The sequence below is a fragment of the Pollachius pollachius genome, assembly GCF_949987615.1.
Source record: "Pollachius pollachius genome assembly, chromosome: 16".
NCBI classification, from domain to species: domain Eukaryota; kingdom Metazoa; phylum Chordata; class Actinopteri; order Gadiformes; family Gadidae; genus Pollachius; species Pollachius pollachius.
The window spans coordinates 7,536,251-7,549,295 of record NC_136949.1 but is presented as its reverse complement, the minus strand read 5'-3'; the positions used below and the strand labels follow the sequence as shown (position 1 = coordinate 7,549,295).

Genomic DNA, 13,045 nt, shown 5'->3' with positions numbered 1-13,045 from the left:
GTCGACTAATATTGTTGCCATTAATGGTGAAATTGAGAAACAACCTGGAAATGTTCAGCCAGACGCAATTACATGAAGGAAAACCTCACCGTCTCAGCAGCAGCGCAAGCGGGTATGTCTCCCCAGCACCGGCTCTATCAGTATCCTCAGCAATGGATAGCAACACAAGAATGGCACATTGTAGCATAGGCAATTTCCAAAAAAGGCACAGTGCTCCTAGTTAATCCGCGTCTTAAATGTATCGCAATGCTCGAGGGTCACCAGATCCTCACGTCTATTTAAAGAGTGTACACTGACATTCCTCTCTCTCTCTCTCTCTTTCGATTCAGAGCCCGGCAGTTCTGTCATCCTGTGACATCATCTGCAGCGAAACGAAGCGGTTATCCAATCAGCGTTGAGTTGTTAAACGCAACGCAGGAGCTGCCACTGTGGCAAAGTAATGCTTCATTACTGTTCTTCCGGTCGTGCTCGCCCTCATATATTGTTTTGAAAACGGTGGTGTTTCAATTATTTCAGAAAATGCCCCCCTATAATAGCTTGCTTGCCTTTTATTTACTTAGACATGTAGTATTTTGTATTTATTTGTTTCCAGCGATACATTGAATGAGGTCTGGGTGTGATATTATCGTGGGAACTCGATGGATGATGCCTGTAGACATAGCCTAAACTCTCTGAAGTTGCAGCCCCAGCAAGTTGCAGAGAGTGAGGTGATTCTTCCAGCCAACCAGAGCTCTCCGTGCGTCCCACGTTCGACAAAATATGCAAATCAGAAAGCAATGACATGAGTGACCGCAATGGTCTGACGCAGTCGAGGTGAACTGATGTGAACTTACACAATCAAAGTAAATCATCATTTCACTCACTTGCTCTCAATTTCTTTTACTCTTTAGTAGTTTAGTGGTGACGTGTGAGAGAGGCAGAGTTTGTGTGTGTGTGTGTGTGTGTGTCTGTTTGTCTGTGTGTTGAGTACTTAAAAAAAGGTTACACCATAGTGGTATGTATAGAAAGCTGATGTAGGCCATCTCAGCTGCCAATAATTATGTCTTTAACTCATATCAGAAATGTTAACAATGTCACATTCTTAGGAATGTAACTTGGCAACAGGACAAGAGGAGCCCCTTTCACAACGCAGATAACTGACGTCTTTCCATACCTGACGTGTGGGATATGTTTCAAAGTGACAACCGAGTTTTAACATCAGACTCACCAAGCTACATAACGTCCTCAATTGTAATGTTTGTCTCTCAGTGAAGTTGAGTTTTGGTTATCTAGAGATAGAGGGAGAGAACTCGTTTCCAATTATTTCCCTGTCTGAAAAGTTTAAATTATATCAATAGTCTATATGTAAATATATAGATACTACACTACACATGTGGCCCCAGGCATTTCCCTTTTCAAGAGTCCTGAGATAGACTAGGTGTTGCTGTGCTTGTCGAGGTGTACAACTGAAACCCTCCCTTGAGTGCTTTGTAGTTCAGTAGACCTTGCAGACTTTACACATTCTGTTACTGTTATGAAACAACATTGTCTTAAATTACCCCAGGGGACACATTTGAGCTGACCAGTACAAACATCCAAAGGTTTGGTTTTCGGCTAATGAAAAGTGCAAAAGCCTGTGTGCTAGTTGATTTATAAAAAAATGTGATGCCAAAATGAGGAGGTCATCTTCTGCTGATTTCTTACTTTGTTACTTTCGTTTTTAAACATGTTTTGCTTCTCCAAATTACGTATGAATTCTGCTAAATTCCTTATCAATGGTAAACTGAATAGCCTGTAGTCTGACTGTAGCCACCACAAATCTAGATTTGTGGGATCTGGTGTTCATATCTTCAAATTGAAATTTGAATTTGGTTGCCAAGGTGAATGTCTTCCCATAGGACCAACTGTAGTGTGGCTGGTCAAAATGCAATTGCCTTAAGCAGTTTTCTCAGAAATAGTCAACAAAAAATATTTTTGGCTAATTCTTTGTCCCACATTTCAAGCTTGCTGAGTCAGAGTGACTGGGGTTGTTTTAGGACATTAACAGCCTCACTACCAAAACAGCCATTCTCACTCCTATCCTCTCGACATACTCTCTTCCTTGCTCCTGTGCCGTCCACTACAAAGACCTATTCTGTACTTTAAATTATTTGTGTATAATACTGCTCCATAAGACGCAACAGCCAATACAATCTAAATCACTTGTAGGAATAAAGCGGAGGTTTTAACCACTTACGAGGCATTGAACAAATAAAAACAAACAAAAACAAAGCACAAAAAACACCAAAGCACAGATCTAAAATAGTTTGATGCATAATTGCTTTATGTGGTGACTGATTATCCAAGCCATTGACTGAATGAGGAGTACTGGAGTGAAAGTCACAAGCTCAGGGCGGAACATTTGCTGGAACAGCCAACGTGTTCACAGAGAACATTGAACAACCCTTTGTTAAAGAAGCTTTCAGTTAAATTGCGGTCACTATGGTAGGATTAACTGATATTGTAACGTTATTTAAAGAAATTGTTGCATGATTACTCAATACACATTTACCATGCTCTGAGCCCTCCTTTTCCATACCCCTTTCTCGCACGCTCCCTCTCCAACGCAAGTGACAGATCGCCTTACGGGGAGCAATTGCTGAAACACGCTTCACCTAAGACCTGCTGTCTCAGTACCCTTTGACCGACAGCACCAGGAACCCAGATACCCCCTGAACACTTTTCACAAACACACACACACACACACACACACACACACACACACACACACACACACACACACACACACACACACTCACACACACACACACACACACACACACACACACACACACACACACACACACACACACACACACACACACACACACACACACACACACACAGACTGTCTCTCTCTCTCTCTCTCTCTCTCTCTCTCTCTCTCTCTCTCTCTTTCTCTCTCTCTGTCTATCTATCTTGCTCTCTCTTCATTCAAGTGTTACTTTCAATGAATAAATGTTGATGAATAAGTGTGTTATCTTCGTAAACATTGAAGGGGAGTGTTATGTTTGGGTTGTATTTATGTTAAAATGATTACACCTTTAAGTAGCATGATAATTGTGCGCTCATCGAACATGAATGGATCACGGTCCGGCTTCCTGTTTGCTGAAACATTAAAATAAAAGCAGTGCGCTGCACGGCCCCTCCTCAGCTCCGCTTTGAGATAAAAGTCCCTTGTGGTAAATCATTTGAATCATGCTGCTTTACAAACAAACACCATGCTTCGACGTGCACCAAAATGTACAAACTATTTCACCCAGCTCCATGTGGTGCCGGTGGCATCTTCTACTGTCCCCTGGTGCTCTTCAAGGTGGTCTATGGATATCATGGTTCCATCGTCTGCTCAATGAAACCTCTGCTGTGGATCCTCTCTTTGCTTGTTCCTCTAGTCTCAAACCTCCCCACGTCTCATATAGGGAGATGTGTCGCCTGACACTGGAATCAATTAGAAGTTGTCGCTCTTTGTTGGGGACGGGAGAGAGTTTGTGTCTTCGGTCGTTGGGTTGAGGCAAGTCAAGTGCGATGTGCGTGTGTGTCTGTGTGGAGAGAAGCAGCTAAGTACTAAATGTACCTGTTCCTAGAGTCGGAAACCTGAGAAGGCCCTTGAGTGGTCACCCTATGACGGACCCTCTGACTTCTCAGGCATCTGATCTAGGTCCAGGGCAACTGTGTGTTGGTATGTTGGTCTTACAGGGTGTGACCCACGCACTCACATACGTATACTGTAAACCCATGCACTGGGAAACAAACTTACATAATAACATACACGTGCACACAATCTTTCTGTGTAAATGCACACCTCAAAGTCATTCCAGTTAAAATGTTAGATAACACGCAGAGTCAGTGACAGCTGTTGACCATGAACTGACCCACAGTCACTCAGAAGAGTGCAACCTTTTTATTAGTTGTTTCAAGTTCAGTGACCAGTTGAACTTGGAAATGACTACAGACACTTGATATTTAAATATACTTAAATATATCATATTTGCAGTGCAGTTTTGATTGTCTATCTCTACCTGCATCTTTATTTCCACGAGTTCTACATGCATCACCCCCATCCTCTGTTGAGTTGATTCAGTAGGAAATACTGACCCCTATCGCTCAAATAAAGCAATGACACGCACACTGAAGAGCTCAGGCGCCGTGTATTGACTCCTCTAGCTAGCTGTTCATGCAGAATGGTGCCTCCACTGTGTAGTCTGTGTTTGTTCGTTGTTTTTGGCTGAAGGTATTTGGCATTTGGCTGGTTTGATGTTCCGTGCAGCAAATTTAAAAGCCATCGGTAAAGCGGGAACCAGCTGGTAAGTGAAATGTGTTTTAAACCGCACAGACTCGAGCTGAATCTCAAGCGTTACTCGTCAGCCTTGGTCGGCTAGCAGAGCTAACTAGCGAGGTTCAGAGTATTAAAACAGGTCCTTTGTTGTTTTGCACAGTTTAACACTCCGTCAAACGTAGGACAGGCTTGATCACCTTGTTTTTTGTTTACTTAAGTTCCATATTTGGCTGCTTTCATGGTGGGAAAGATGTCAATGAGTAACGAGGAACGAGTTTCCGTTAGCCGCTTTCCTAAAGACGGCTATTGATGTCAACAACAACCCAAACCCTTAGACACAAGTTACACAATCTATAATCTGTTTAAGGATCTACAACCCGTTTCCGTATCTATTTCCTAAAGTCTGCTAGTGATAACAACAACCCAAACCCCGTAGACAGAAGTTACACAATTTATAATATGTTAAATGATCTATAACCTATTACAGTATCTATTTTATAAAGTAAAAACCGTAAACGGTAGATACACCATCTATCTATTAAATGATATAAGCTATCAAACCATAAATATTTTTTACAGAATGAATTGTCTAAAGTCTGTCAGTGAGCATAAACGCCACGACCCTGCCGGCAGAAGTTACAAAATCTGTTAGACTCAAGGGCATATAAGAGCCCTTTTGCATATTGTATAACTTTTCACCACAAGAGATAATAAAATCCAACCATCTCTAGAAGGTCATGCATTAATACCTTCCCAAGCATTTCAAGAGTTTATCTTATTTTGGTCATACCCAGCCCCTTATTACACCTATTTATTCATTGGTCATTCAAACATTCGTCAGCCCATGCTGAACCAATACGGTTATTATGATACCGGTTGTATTCCCTATAGTTTCTGCCCGTGTAAGCCCCCCGAAAAACATTATCCTCCACTCTCTTCAGGCACTTTTGCCGGAACATGGACGAGCTGGTCCATGACCTGGTGTCTGCCCTAGAGGAGAGCTCCGAGCAGGCGGCCCGGGGCTTTGGTGACGGCGGGGACCACGCACTGGCCGTGGGCTGTCTGCTGAAGAGGCAGTCCCGCAAGCGCCGAGGCCGGAAAAGGCGGTCCGACAACCCCCATCCCCCCTGGGAGGCGGGCCACCTCAGTGAGGGCTCTGAGTCCAGTGGAGAGGAGCACAAGGTGGGTGTCTCTGTGGGCGGGGGTAACCTAAGAACCTGCCCCCTGCACTTGGATTGTTCTTCATCGTGGTAGGAAATTTATACAGTTCCAGGAACTGTTTCTGTAGTTTGAGCTCTTAGAAGCAAGGGGGGGGAAATAGGGGAATGTTTCCCCACAGGCCTTCCTAATGGTCTTGTGCATCATACATTATGTATAGTAAATGACTTGAGTCTCGGATGATGTCGTGTCACACATACCCCATATGCTCAAGGATGCCCTGCTGGTATTCAAATTATCCCTTTGGTTATAACTGTGCTAAACAAACTCAATATTGTGGAACAAATGGAAATAGAATGAAAATGATCTTCCGTTTATTTATAGTAATCCAGTATTCCCGATTTGTTTGGTTCATCAGCCTTCACACCATTGCTTGTGTATTAAAACATGCTCTTATATTGAAGTCAAAAGACGAGCAAACTATATAGCTATTGTGTTATGAAGCACAAGAGGTGCCCAGACGATTCTGTCCAATATTAAAACGCAATGTTTCCCAGGCCACTCTTTGACCAATGCATCATCCATATAACAGCCTTTCTTATCAATGCACACACATACCAAAGTCTCCCTCCCGACACTGCATGTGGATGATGGCGTCGTTGCAGGACTACCGCGCGTGTTCCGGCGGCGTCTCCGGCGCAAACAGCCACGCCCGGGACAACAGCGACTCGGACGAGCAGCTGGGCCCCAAGCGCCGCACCCCCCTCACGGCCGACCCTGGCCGGGGCAAGCGGCCCCTCTGGCAGGACGACCTGGGCCTCCTGGGGTCCGCCGAGGGCACCCACAGCCTCAGGCGCCGCCGCAAGGTCAAACGCATGGCGGTGGACCCCCCCTCGGACCCGGGCAGCACCACCTCCTCCACCGCCATGCTGGGGCCCCCGCCCGTCCCCAGGGCCCCGCAGGCCCCGGGGTGCAGGCTGCCCGGGGCGGGCCCAGAGACGGCGGGGGGCAGGGGCCTCACGGAGCGCTGTGGGGGGGTCGGAGGTGGAGGAGGAGTCGGGGGGCTGGCGGGCGGGGCCAAGAGCCGAGTGAAGAAGAGGAAGCTGGCGGCGCACAGGCCCGGGGCGGAGGCGGCGGACGAAGGGGTGGTGGTGGAGAGCGAGGACGCGGCCACGACCCCCACGGGGGGGTGCAAGGACAAGATGGAGCTGGAGGAGCAGAAGGACTCGGACGAGGAAATGAGTGACAGGTGGTTAGTGTTTTCACCTTTGTTCCAACACTCTTTTAACCGTGGGAGGACACGGGGGCACCCGACCTCAGGCAAGGCCTCATTCCTGAGGCGGGGCAGGCCTCCTTGATCGTTGTGTTATTACTATTGATACAAGATGTGCCCCCCTCTGTTTCCCCCCTCACTTCCTGGTCAGCGAGACGAGCAGCGTGAGCAACAGCAGCGACGGGGGACTGTACACCAACGACGAGGGCCGGCAAGGTACCCGCGCCACGACTACAACTCAAGCGTTCACAAGGCCCCGTTTAATAGGGGTTTAATAATCGTGATGACGGCGTACCGTTAACAAAATGAGCGCTTGTTCAGTCGGCTCTTTTTAATTCTAAATAATGAATGGTCCACCCAAAGGGGGACATTACAGCGCTCTTCAGAGGAGAGTGCTGCTCATCGTTTAATAATGTATCCAGGTTTATTATGAAGCATTGTAGTCATTACTATAAGCCCAGGGGTTCAATACCCAGAGTTAAATGAGCTAGGCTTGGAGCAGGGGTGGACCACCACCGACGTGGCACTAACCTGGCTCCCAGCGTCGGGGCTGGCGCTGATGATGCCGAGCTGACAGCCGCTCCTCATCCCGTCCTTGTGTCTCTCCCCCCCCCCCCCCCCGCCAGCCGACGACGAGCAGAGCGACTGGTTCTACGACACGGAGCCCACCGCGGTGCCGGGATCCGGGGGGGCGTGCGGCGTGGCCGGGGTGGTGCCCTGGTGGGAGAGGGAGGAGGCGGAGCCGGAGGAGCTGGAGATGGAGGACCCCGTCTTCAACAGCATCCTGCACGGCTCCTTCCCCCTCATGTCCGCCGCCTCGCAGAGAGGTGGGGGGCCGCGCACACACGCACGCCACACCGCACACGCGCAGGCCGGGGGTAGGGAGACCGCGTTTTACGTCGACTCTCGGTAGGATTAGCATTTCCTCGTTGCTTTCCCGTTGCTACCATTGCTATTGTGTAGATGTTTTTTCTAATACTTTTTTCTATTATTTTTTAAAAATTCCCTCGCTGCGGTAAATTAAGTAAGTCTTATTTTTTTATGCACTGCAGACTCTTGGATAGAAATCTTTTTTTGGTATCTGAACTGGATAAATTGTGGCCATAGGAATTCGATCATAGTTGTCCATGCATCAGGCTTATATCTCTTTGAGATTCCAAAGGTTTATTCCATCCAGCCCACATTAGAGGTCATGACAGGGCTCAATTTACGCAAACCAATCCCTTGAAAATGCAGCAATGTTGTTGTAATGCCACACTTAGCCAGCAGGCGGCACAGCATGCACACAGTTTGGATTCAGTCGAGTAGTGAGGGGAGGTGGGGGGGGAGGTCCGAGCTGATGACTGACCACCGCTGTTTGGCGCAGGCTTCCACGCCAGACTGGGCCGGATGCACCAGAACAGGGTCGACTTGGGGCTCCCTCATCCCGCCAGACGACAAGCCAAGGACGAGTGAGTCATCCTGACAAGGATGTTTGTTTACTACTGCCATCAATATCAGCTTTTTCGTGGGTTTTTACCATGTCTTTGAATTTTTAATTTACCAATGAGTAGTGTTTTATTAACCTGAGGTTATCGTTGTGGTGTCGTTGTTGCATCTGGGTGTACACAATTCTCAGAACGATGTATGTCATGATGTTGATTATGTACATGATGTTATTTGACCAAGCTACCCATCTTTTCAACAGGCCGTGGTTCATTCCAGGTTCTAGGAGAGAACACAACCAGGTTAGACACATTACTCAAAAAAATTACTCTTTAGCAAAAATCACACGGGGATACATGTTTTATCAGAATCTCAATCTACTCGAAATGGGCAATATCCTATTTCCAACATTATTCGGTTATTTGAATGAAAACTATAATTATCTTTTTTATTATGTGCCATGGATGATGTTGTTGTTCAACAGTGATTGCACGTTCATTATTCTCTCTCTTTTGTTATCTCCATTTTAGCTGCACTGGGATGCCCGGTCAGACAGAGGGCACCGGAGAAGCTGTTCAGTGAAGACGGCCAGCAGGTAAGGATGTCAGCTGAGTCTCTCTCTCTCTCTCTCTCTCTCTCTCTCTCTCTCTCTCTCTCTCTCTCTCTCTCTCTCTCTCTCTCTCTCTCTCTCTCTCTCTCTCTCTCTCTCGTGCCTCTCTCTCTCGTGCCTCTCTCTCTCTCGTGCCTCTCTCTCTCTCGTGCCTCTCTCTCTCTCGTGCCTCTCTCTCTCTCGTGCCTCTCTCTCGTGCCTCTCTCTCTCTCTCTCTCTCTCTCTCTCTCTCTCTCGTGCCTCTCTCTCGTGCCTCTCTCTCTCTCTCTCTCTCTCTCTCTCTCTCTCGTGTCTCTCTCTCGTGCTCTCTCTCTCTCTCTCTCTCTCTCTCTCTCTCTCTCTCTCTCTCTCTCTCTCTCTCTCTCTCTCTCTCTCTCTCTCGTGCCTCTCTCTCTCTCTCTCTCGTGCCACTCTCTCGTGTGCCTCTCTCTGTCTTTCTCGTGTGTGTACGTCTCCTCTGACTGCAGTCCTGTCAAACTCCTGGCCATCTGTTGGAATCCAAATTAGTTAACCTAACGGAAAAAAATAAATTAGGGAAAACAATAACATATGGACAGCACCATATTAACTCAACAATTCTTATTTTCATGGGATTATACACTAATTAAAACATACTTTTGAATATTATACTACATTTCTGCCAACTTATTCCTCATAGGTTCCCCTTAATGGTACAACTAAACCTATTTACAAAACTCATTTTGATTGTTTTTACTGAAATAAATATATGAATGTTATGTATTTTTTAATTAATTTTATCTGAGACACTAATAGAAATCATTTATATATAGGTATATACAGTCTTTAAATTTATACATTATTATATATAATTTTTGCAAATTTCTTTAACGTGAGTAATGAAATGTACTGAAACAGAAATGGTAAATAACGAGGTCTAACCCTAGTTCCCCTCATGACACGGGCCTGATGATGCGGTGTTGTCTCTCTGTCGCCGGCCGGGTTCCACAGACAGACCAGTGGCCACCTGGGGTCCCTGTGCACGGGCGACGTCAAGCGGAGGCGCAAGGCAGCGCCCCTGGGCTCCACGGCGCCCGCAGGTAGCGGACACTCGCCTCGCCTACCTAGCGCGCCATCTGCCACTGTTTACCCCGTGGCGATTTCTGTTTTCCCTCCTCCGTTTTGGCAGTCGCCACCGCCGTCAAAATGTCCTCCTTTCCTCCTCTTCTGTCTCCCTTTGCCTGTTCATTAACCCTCAAATGGAACCAAAACAACCATACTGCTTCGGGTGACATCATCGGTCACGGTTTCGTCCAAACAGAAAGAGCCGTTGCTGTGCCATCCGTCTCACTGCAGACGTTCAGGGTGTGCATTGTGAATAATTTGTTACTTCTTAATTTCCAGATTTTCATCTTAAAGCTAGGATAGGTATTTTATCTTGGAAGCACTCTTTTTACACACGCGACACATTGAAACATTAATCATAAATAAATAATAAAACACCATAACATTGATTCATTTCACTGGGGATCAATTGCTCTCCAAAGCACTTATGAAAGAACCCTAAATCCTCCATATTGTTGTAATCTCTTCGTTCAAGATGAATTGTGTAGACAATTTAGAAAAAAAAATATTGCTTGTACACTGGAAAAGTAGCGCTCAGCTACAACCATCCAATACATTGAGGATTGTTGTTCAGCGTGAGGTAACGTCAGGGTGGCGTCTGAGCAGCTCACAACGAGGTCCTTATTGGGTGCGCAGTGAGATGCTCATAAGGGCTTGGAAGCTATTGAATGATTTTACTTTTGAAAGCGATATTCACAACGCTATCGGTGTTAAATCTCGTCTTAGCGAGGGGAAACCTGTCGTGTCGACCAGCCAGTTCCCACCGTCTCCTCCGGCCGTCCACTTACTGAGGCTCCCCCTCCCTCCCCCCACCCACCCACTCCCCAACGTGCATGCCATTAGGCACATGCAAGTCTGCATCTTTCAAAATGGAGGAGTCGGAGATGCACCTTTTTTCAAAAATCGCTCCATTACCATCACTCATCCTCGGCCCTTTTGTTCTTAAGCATGGACACCGTCGAGGAACCCGTAGATTGTCCGTGCACAAGGAATGTTCCGTGCTGGCCTCCACCTGAAGCGGAACCTTCCGGCAGCCCCGGCCACCACCTGCTCCAGCGCTTAACCTCCTTCCTCCTCCTAAGCCCCAGAAGACCTTGGGCAGCTGGCCGTGCCTGCCGTCGAAAACGCAGATACTGGATTACCCCCCCCCCCCCCCCACCGCCTAAGCCAATCCCAATCACTTACACCCTGGCCGACCTCCACAAGACCGGGTCCTCTCACCTCCCGGGGAGGACAGTTCCTCCCAAAGGCCAGTGGGACGGGCTAATGCAGTTAGCTGGGTGTGCGTATGCGTAGGTTACACTGGGCTACCTGCCTGCCGGTCCTCATTTCTGGGATTAAGGGGTTGGGAACCACGCGGGGCAGCGACGGAAGGGAGAGTTCCGCGAAAGAACCGGGAGAGGCGGTCAGGAAGTGGAACCACGCCAGAGTGCTTTTAGAGCTTTTGAAGGATGGTGTAATCTCTAGCTCGGCCTCTGTCCTTCTCCCATCCGCTTTTCTAACTCCTATGAAAACGCACGGAACAATATAGTTACACGCTTGGGTGACTTTAAAAAGCTGCGGTGAAACAATGATGCTGATTTCAATTTACTGCCACCCTAAATAACCCAGTCTCCTCCTAACGCACGCACGCACGCACGCACGCACGCACGCACGCACGCACGCACGCACGCACGCACGCACAAACACACACACACACACAAACACACACACACACACACACACACACACACACACACACAGTTATCAATCTCTAACCAGGACAATTGTTTCTCTCCTCTCTGTTTGTACATTTCTCTATGTATATCTTTCGCTCTCTGTCTCTATCTATATATACATCTCGATCTATATCTCTCCCCATCTCTGTGACTGTCTCTCTCTCTAAGGCGTGGTGGGTGAGAGTGCCTCCCCCGTCCCGGACACCAACCTTGGGAGCCGCATGATGCAGGCCATGGGCTGGAACCCCGGCACGGGCCTGGGACCAGAGGGGCGGGGCATCACCGAGCCCGTCCGGGCCACACTGAGACCCAAGGGCGCGGGCCTGGGCTTCAACTGAGTCCCAGGCTTCCCCCCGGCCTCCAACCCGGTGATCTCGTTGACATGCTCGTTGCAATCTACCACAACAGACAGCATGGTCCTCATAGAGCACGTCGAGGGCGAAGGGATGCTACCCAGCGTACAGTGAAGATATCATAGAGAAATACGCCCCCCTCTCTCCCCCATGCTCCCAGAGAGACACAATCTCCCCATATTGGGGAAGCATCGTGGAGATCCGTTTAATCTTTGTACACAATACCATGAGAATAAGGGGACCATTAACAGGAAAGCAACCTCTTGTCAACACAGCCGATCTGCATAAAACGACGAGCGATATGAGCATAACTCCTAGCCGAATATCGGCACGTCAAGACCCACCACACGGGTTACTCAGAGCTGCCTTTACCTCAGTGTGTCTGGCCGCAGGAATGGAGGGCGTTGTCAACTGTGGGACTGTGGGAGTGTGGCACCAGAGTCTATCTGCTGAGAATGTGAAGGTTCTTTTCTGTGTTCTTCAATCAACGGAATCTGTAAATGGATTAAAGATCATCTTTTAGTTTTTATTCGTTTTTCAATATTAATCGGAGCGTCTCCGCCGTTCCTGGTGGAGCACTTCTGAACGGGCTTGTTATTAAAAGGTTTTTCGTAACACACCAGATGTACGGTGGTGAGGGGTGTCGGGAGCCAGGAGAACTGCTGAATGAATGGTTTCTGTATTATTCATGCTCTTTCCTCGTCCTCCACGCCCGTTGATTCGGTTCTGTGTAGTGGTGAATGTGGTACCCGTAAATGTCCCCTCCTATGCGTTGGCTTACGGTCATGAGGACTCAACCTGGAAGTCCAGGAGCAAGCTGTCCGGTCCGGGACGATTTATCAGGGCTATACCTACCTATTGAAATACCTGGCGATGTTCCAGACTGGTGTGAGCATCTATTGTGAACAAATGCAGGTTAAGTGTTTTTTTTTTTTTTTCAATCCTTTCGCAGTCTACAAAAAGAAACGCTCAAAATGGGTTGAAAGACGATTCGCCGAAATGGAAACCCTCCCTCGAATGCATCCAAACCACTGTGACTTTGTCTGTGTCGTCCTGCCTATCCTTGATCTCTGTCATGTATATGAAGGAAGACACTCCAGGTAGCTGGGGCCGTGACAGGATTGCCATGAT

The 13,045-nt window shown here is 47.7% G+C and overlaps 2 protein-coding genes across 3 annotated transcripts in view; one reads left to right on the top strand and one right to left on the bottom strand.

Moving 5' to 3' along the window:
* The window catches only part of lpin1b (lipin 1b), a 16,223-nt gene extending 15,925 nt beyond the window's left edge, over positions 1–298 (bottom strand). The window contains exon 1 of the mRNA XM_079753920.1: positions 90–298. The gene's annotated coding sequence lies outside the window, so the exon portion shown is untranslated. The remainder of the gene's footprint in view (positions 1–89) is intronic.
* A 3,878-nt stretch (positions 299–4,176) lies between these two features.
* gpatch2 (G patch domain containing 2) lies at positions 4,177–12,044 on the top strand. 2 transcript variants are annotated; one of them, XM_079754034.1, is made up of 10 exons: positions 4,177–4,322; positions 5,236–5,476; positions 6,118–6,701; positions 6,877–6,941; positions 7,352–7,552; positions 8,092–8,176; positions 8,413–8,452; positions 8,681–8,745; positions 9,730–9,818; positions 11,730–12,044. In XM_079754034.1, exons 1-10 carry the CDS (start codon positions 4,273–4,275, stop codon positions 11,897–11,899), a joined length of 1,590 nt encoding a protein of 529 aa, XP_079610160.1. In that variant the 5' UTR covers positions 4,177–4,272; the 3' UTR covers positions 11,900–12,044. The 2 variants fall into 2 exon arrangements, with proteins under 2 accessions (XP_079610160.1, XP_079610159.1); XM_079754033.1 differs by having other exon boundaries at positions 6,118–6,704.
* The last annotated feature ends 1,001 nt before the right edge of the window (positions 12,045–13,045 follow it).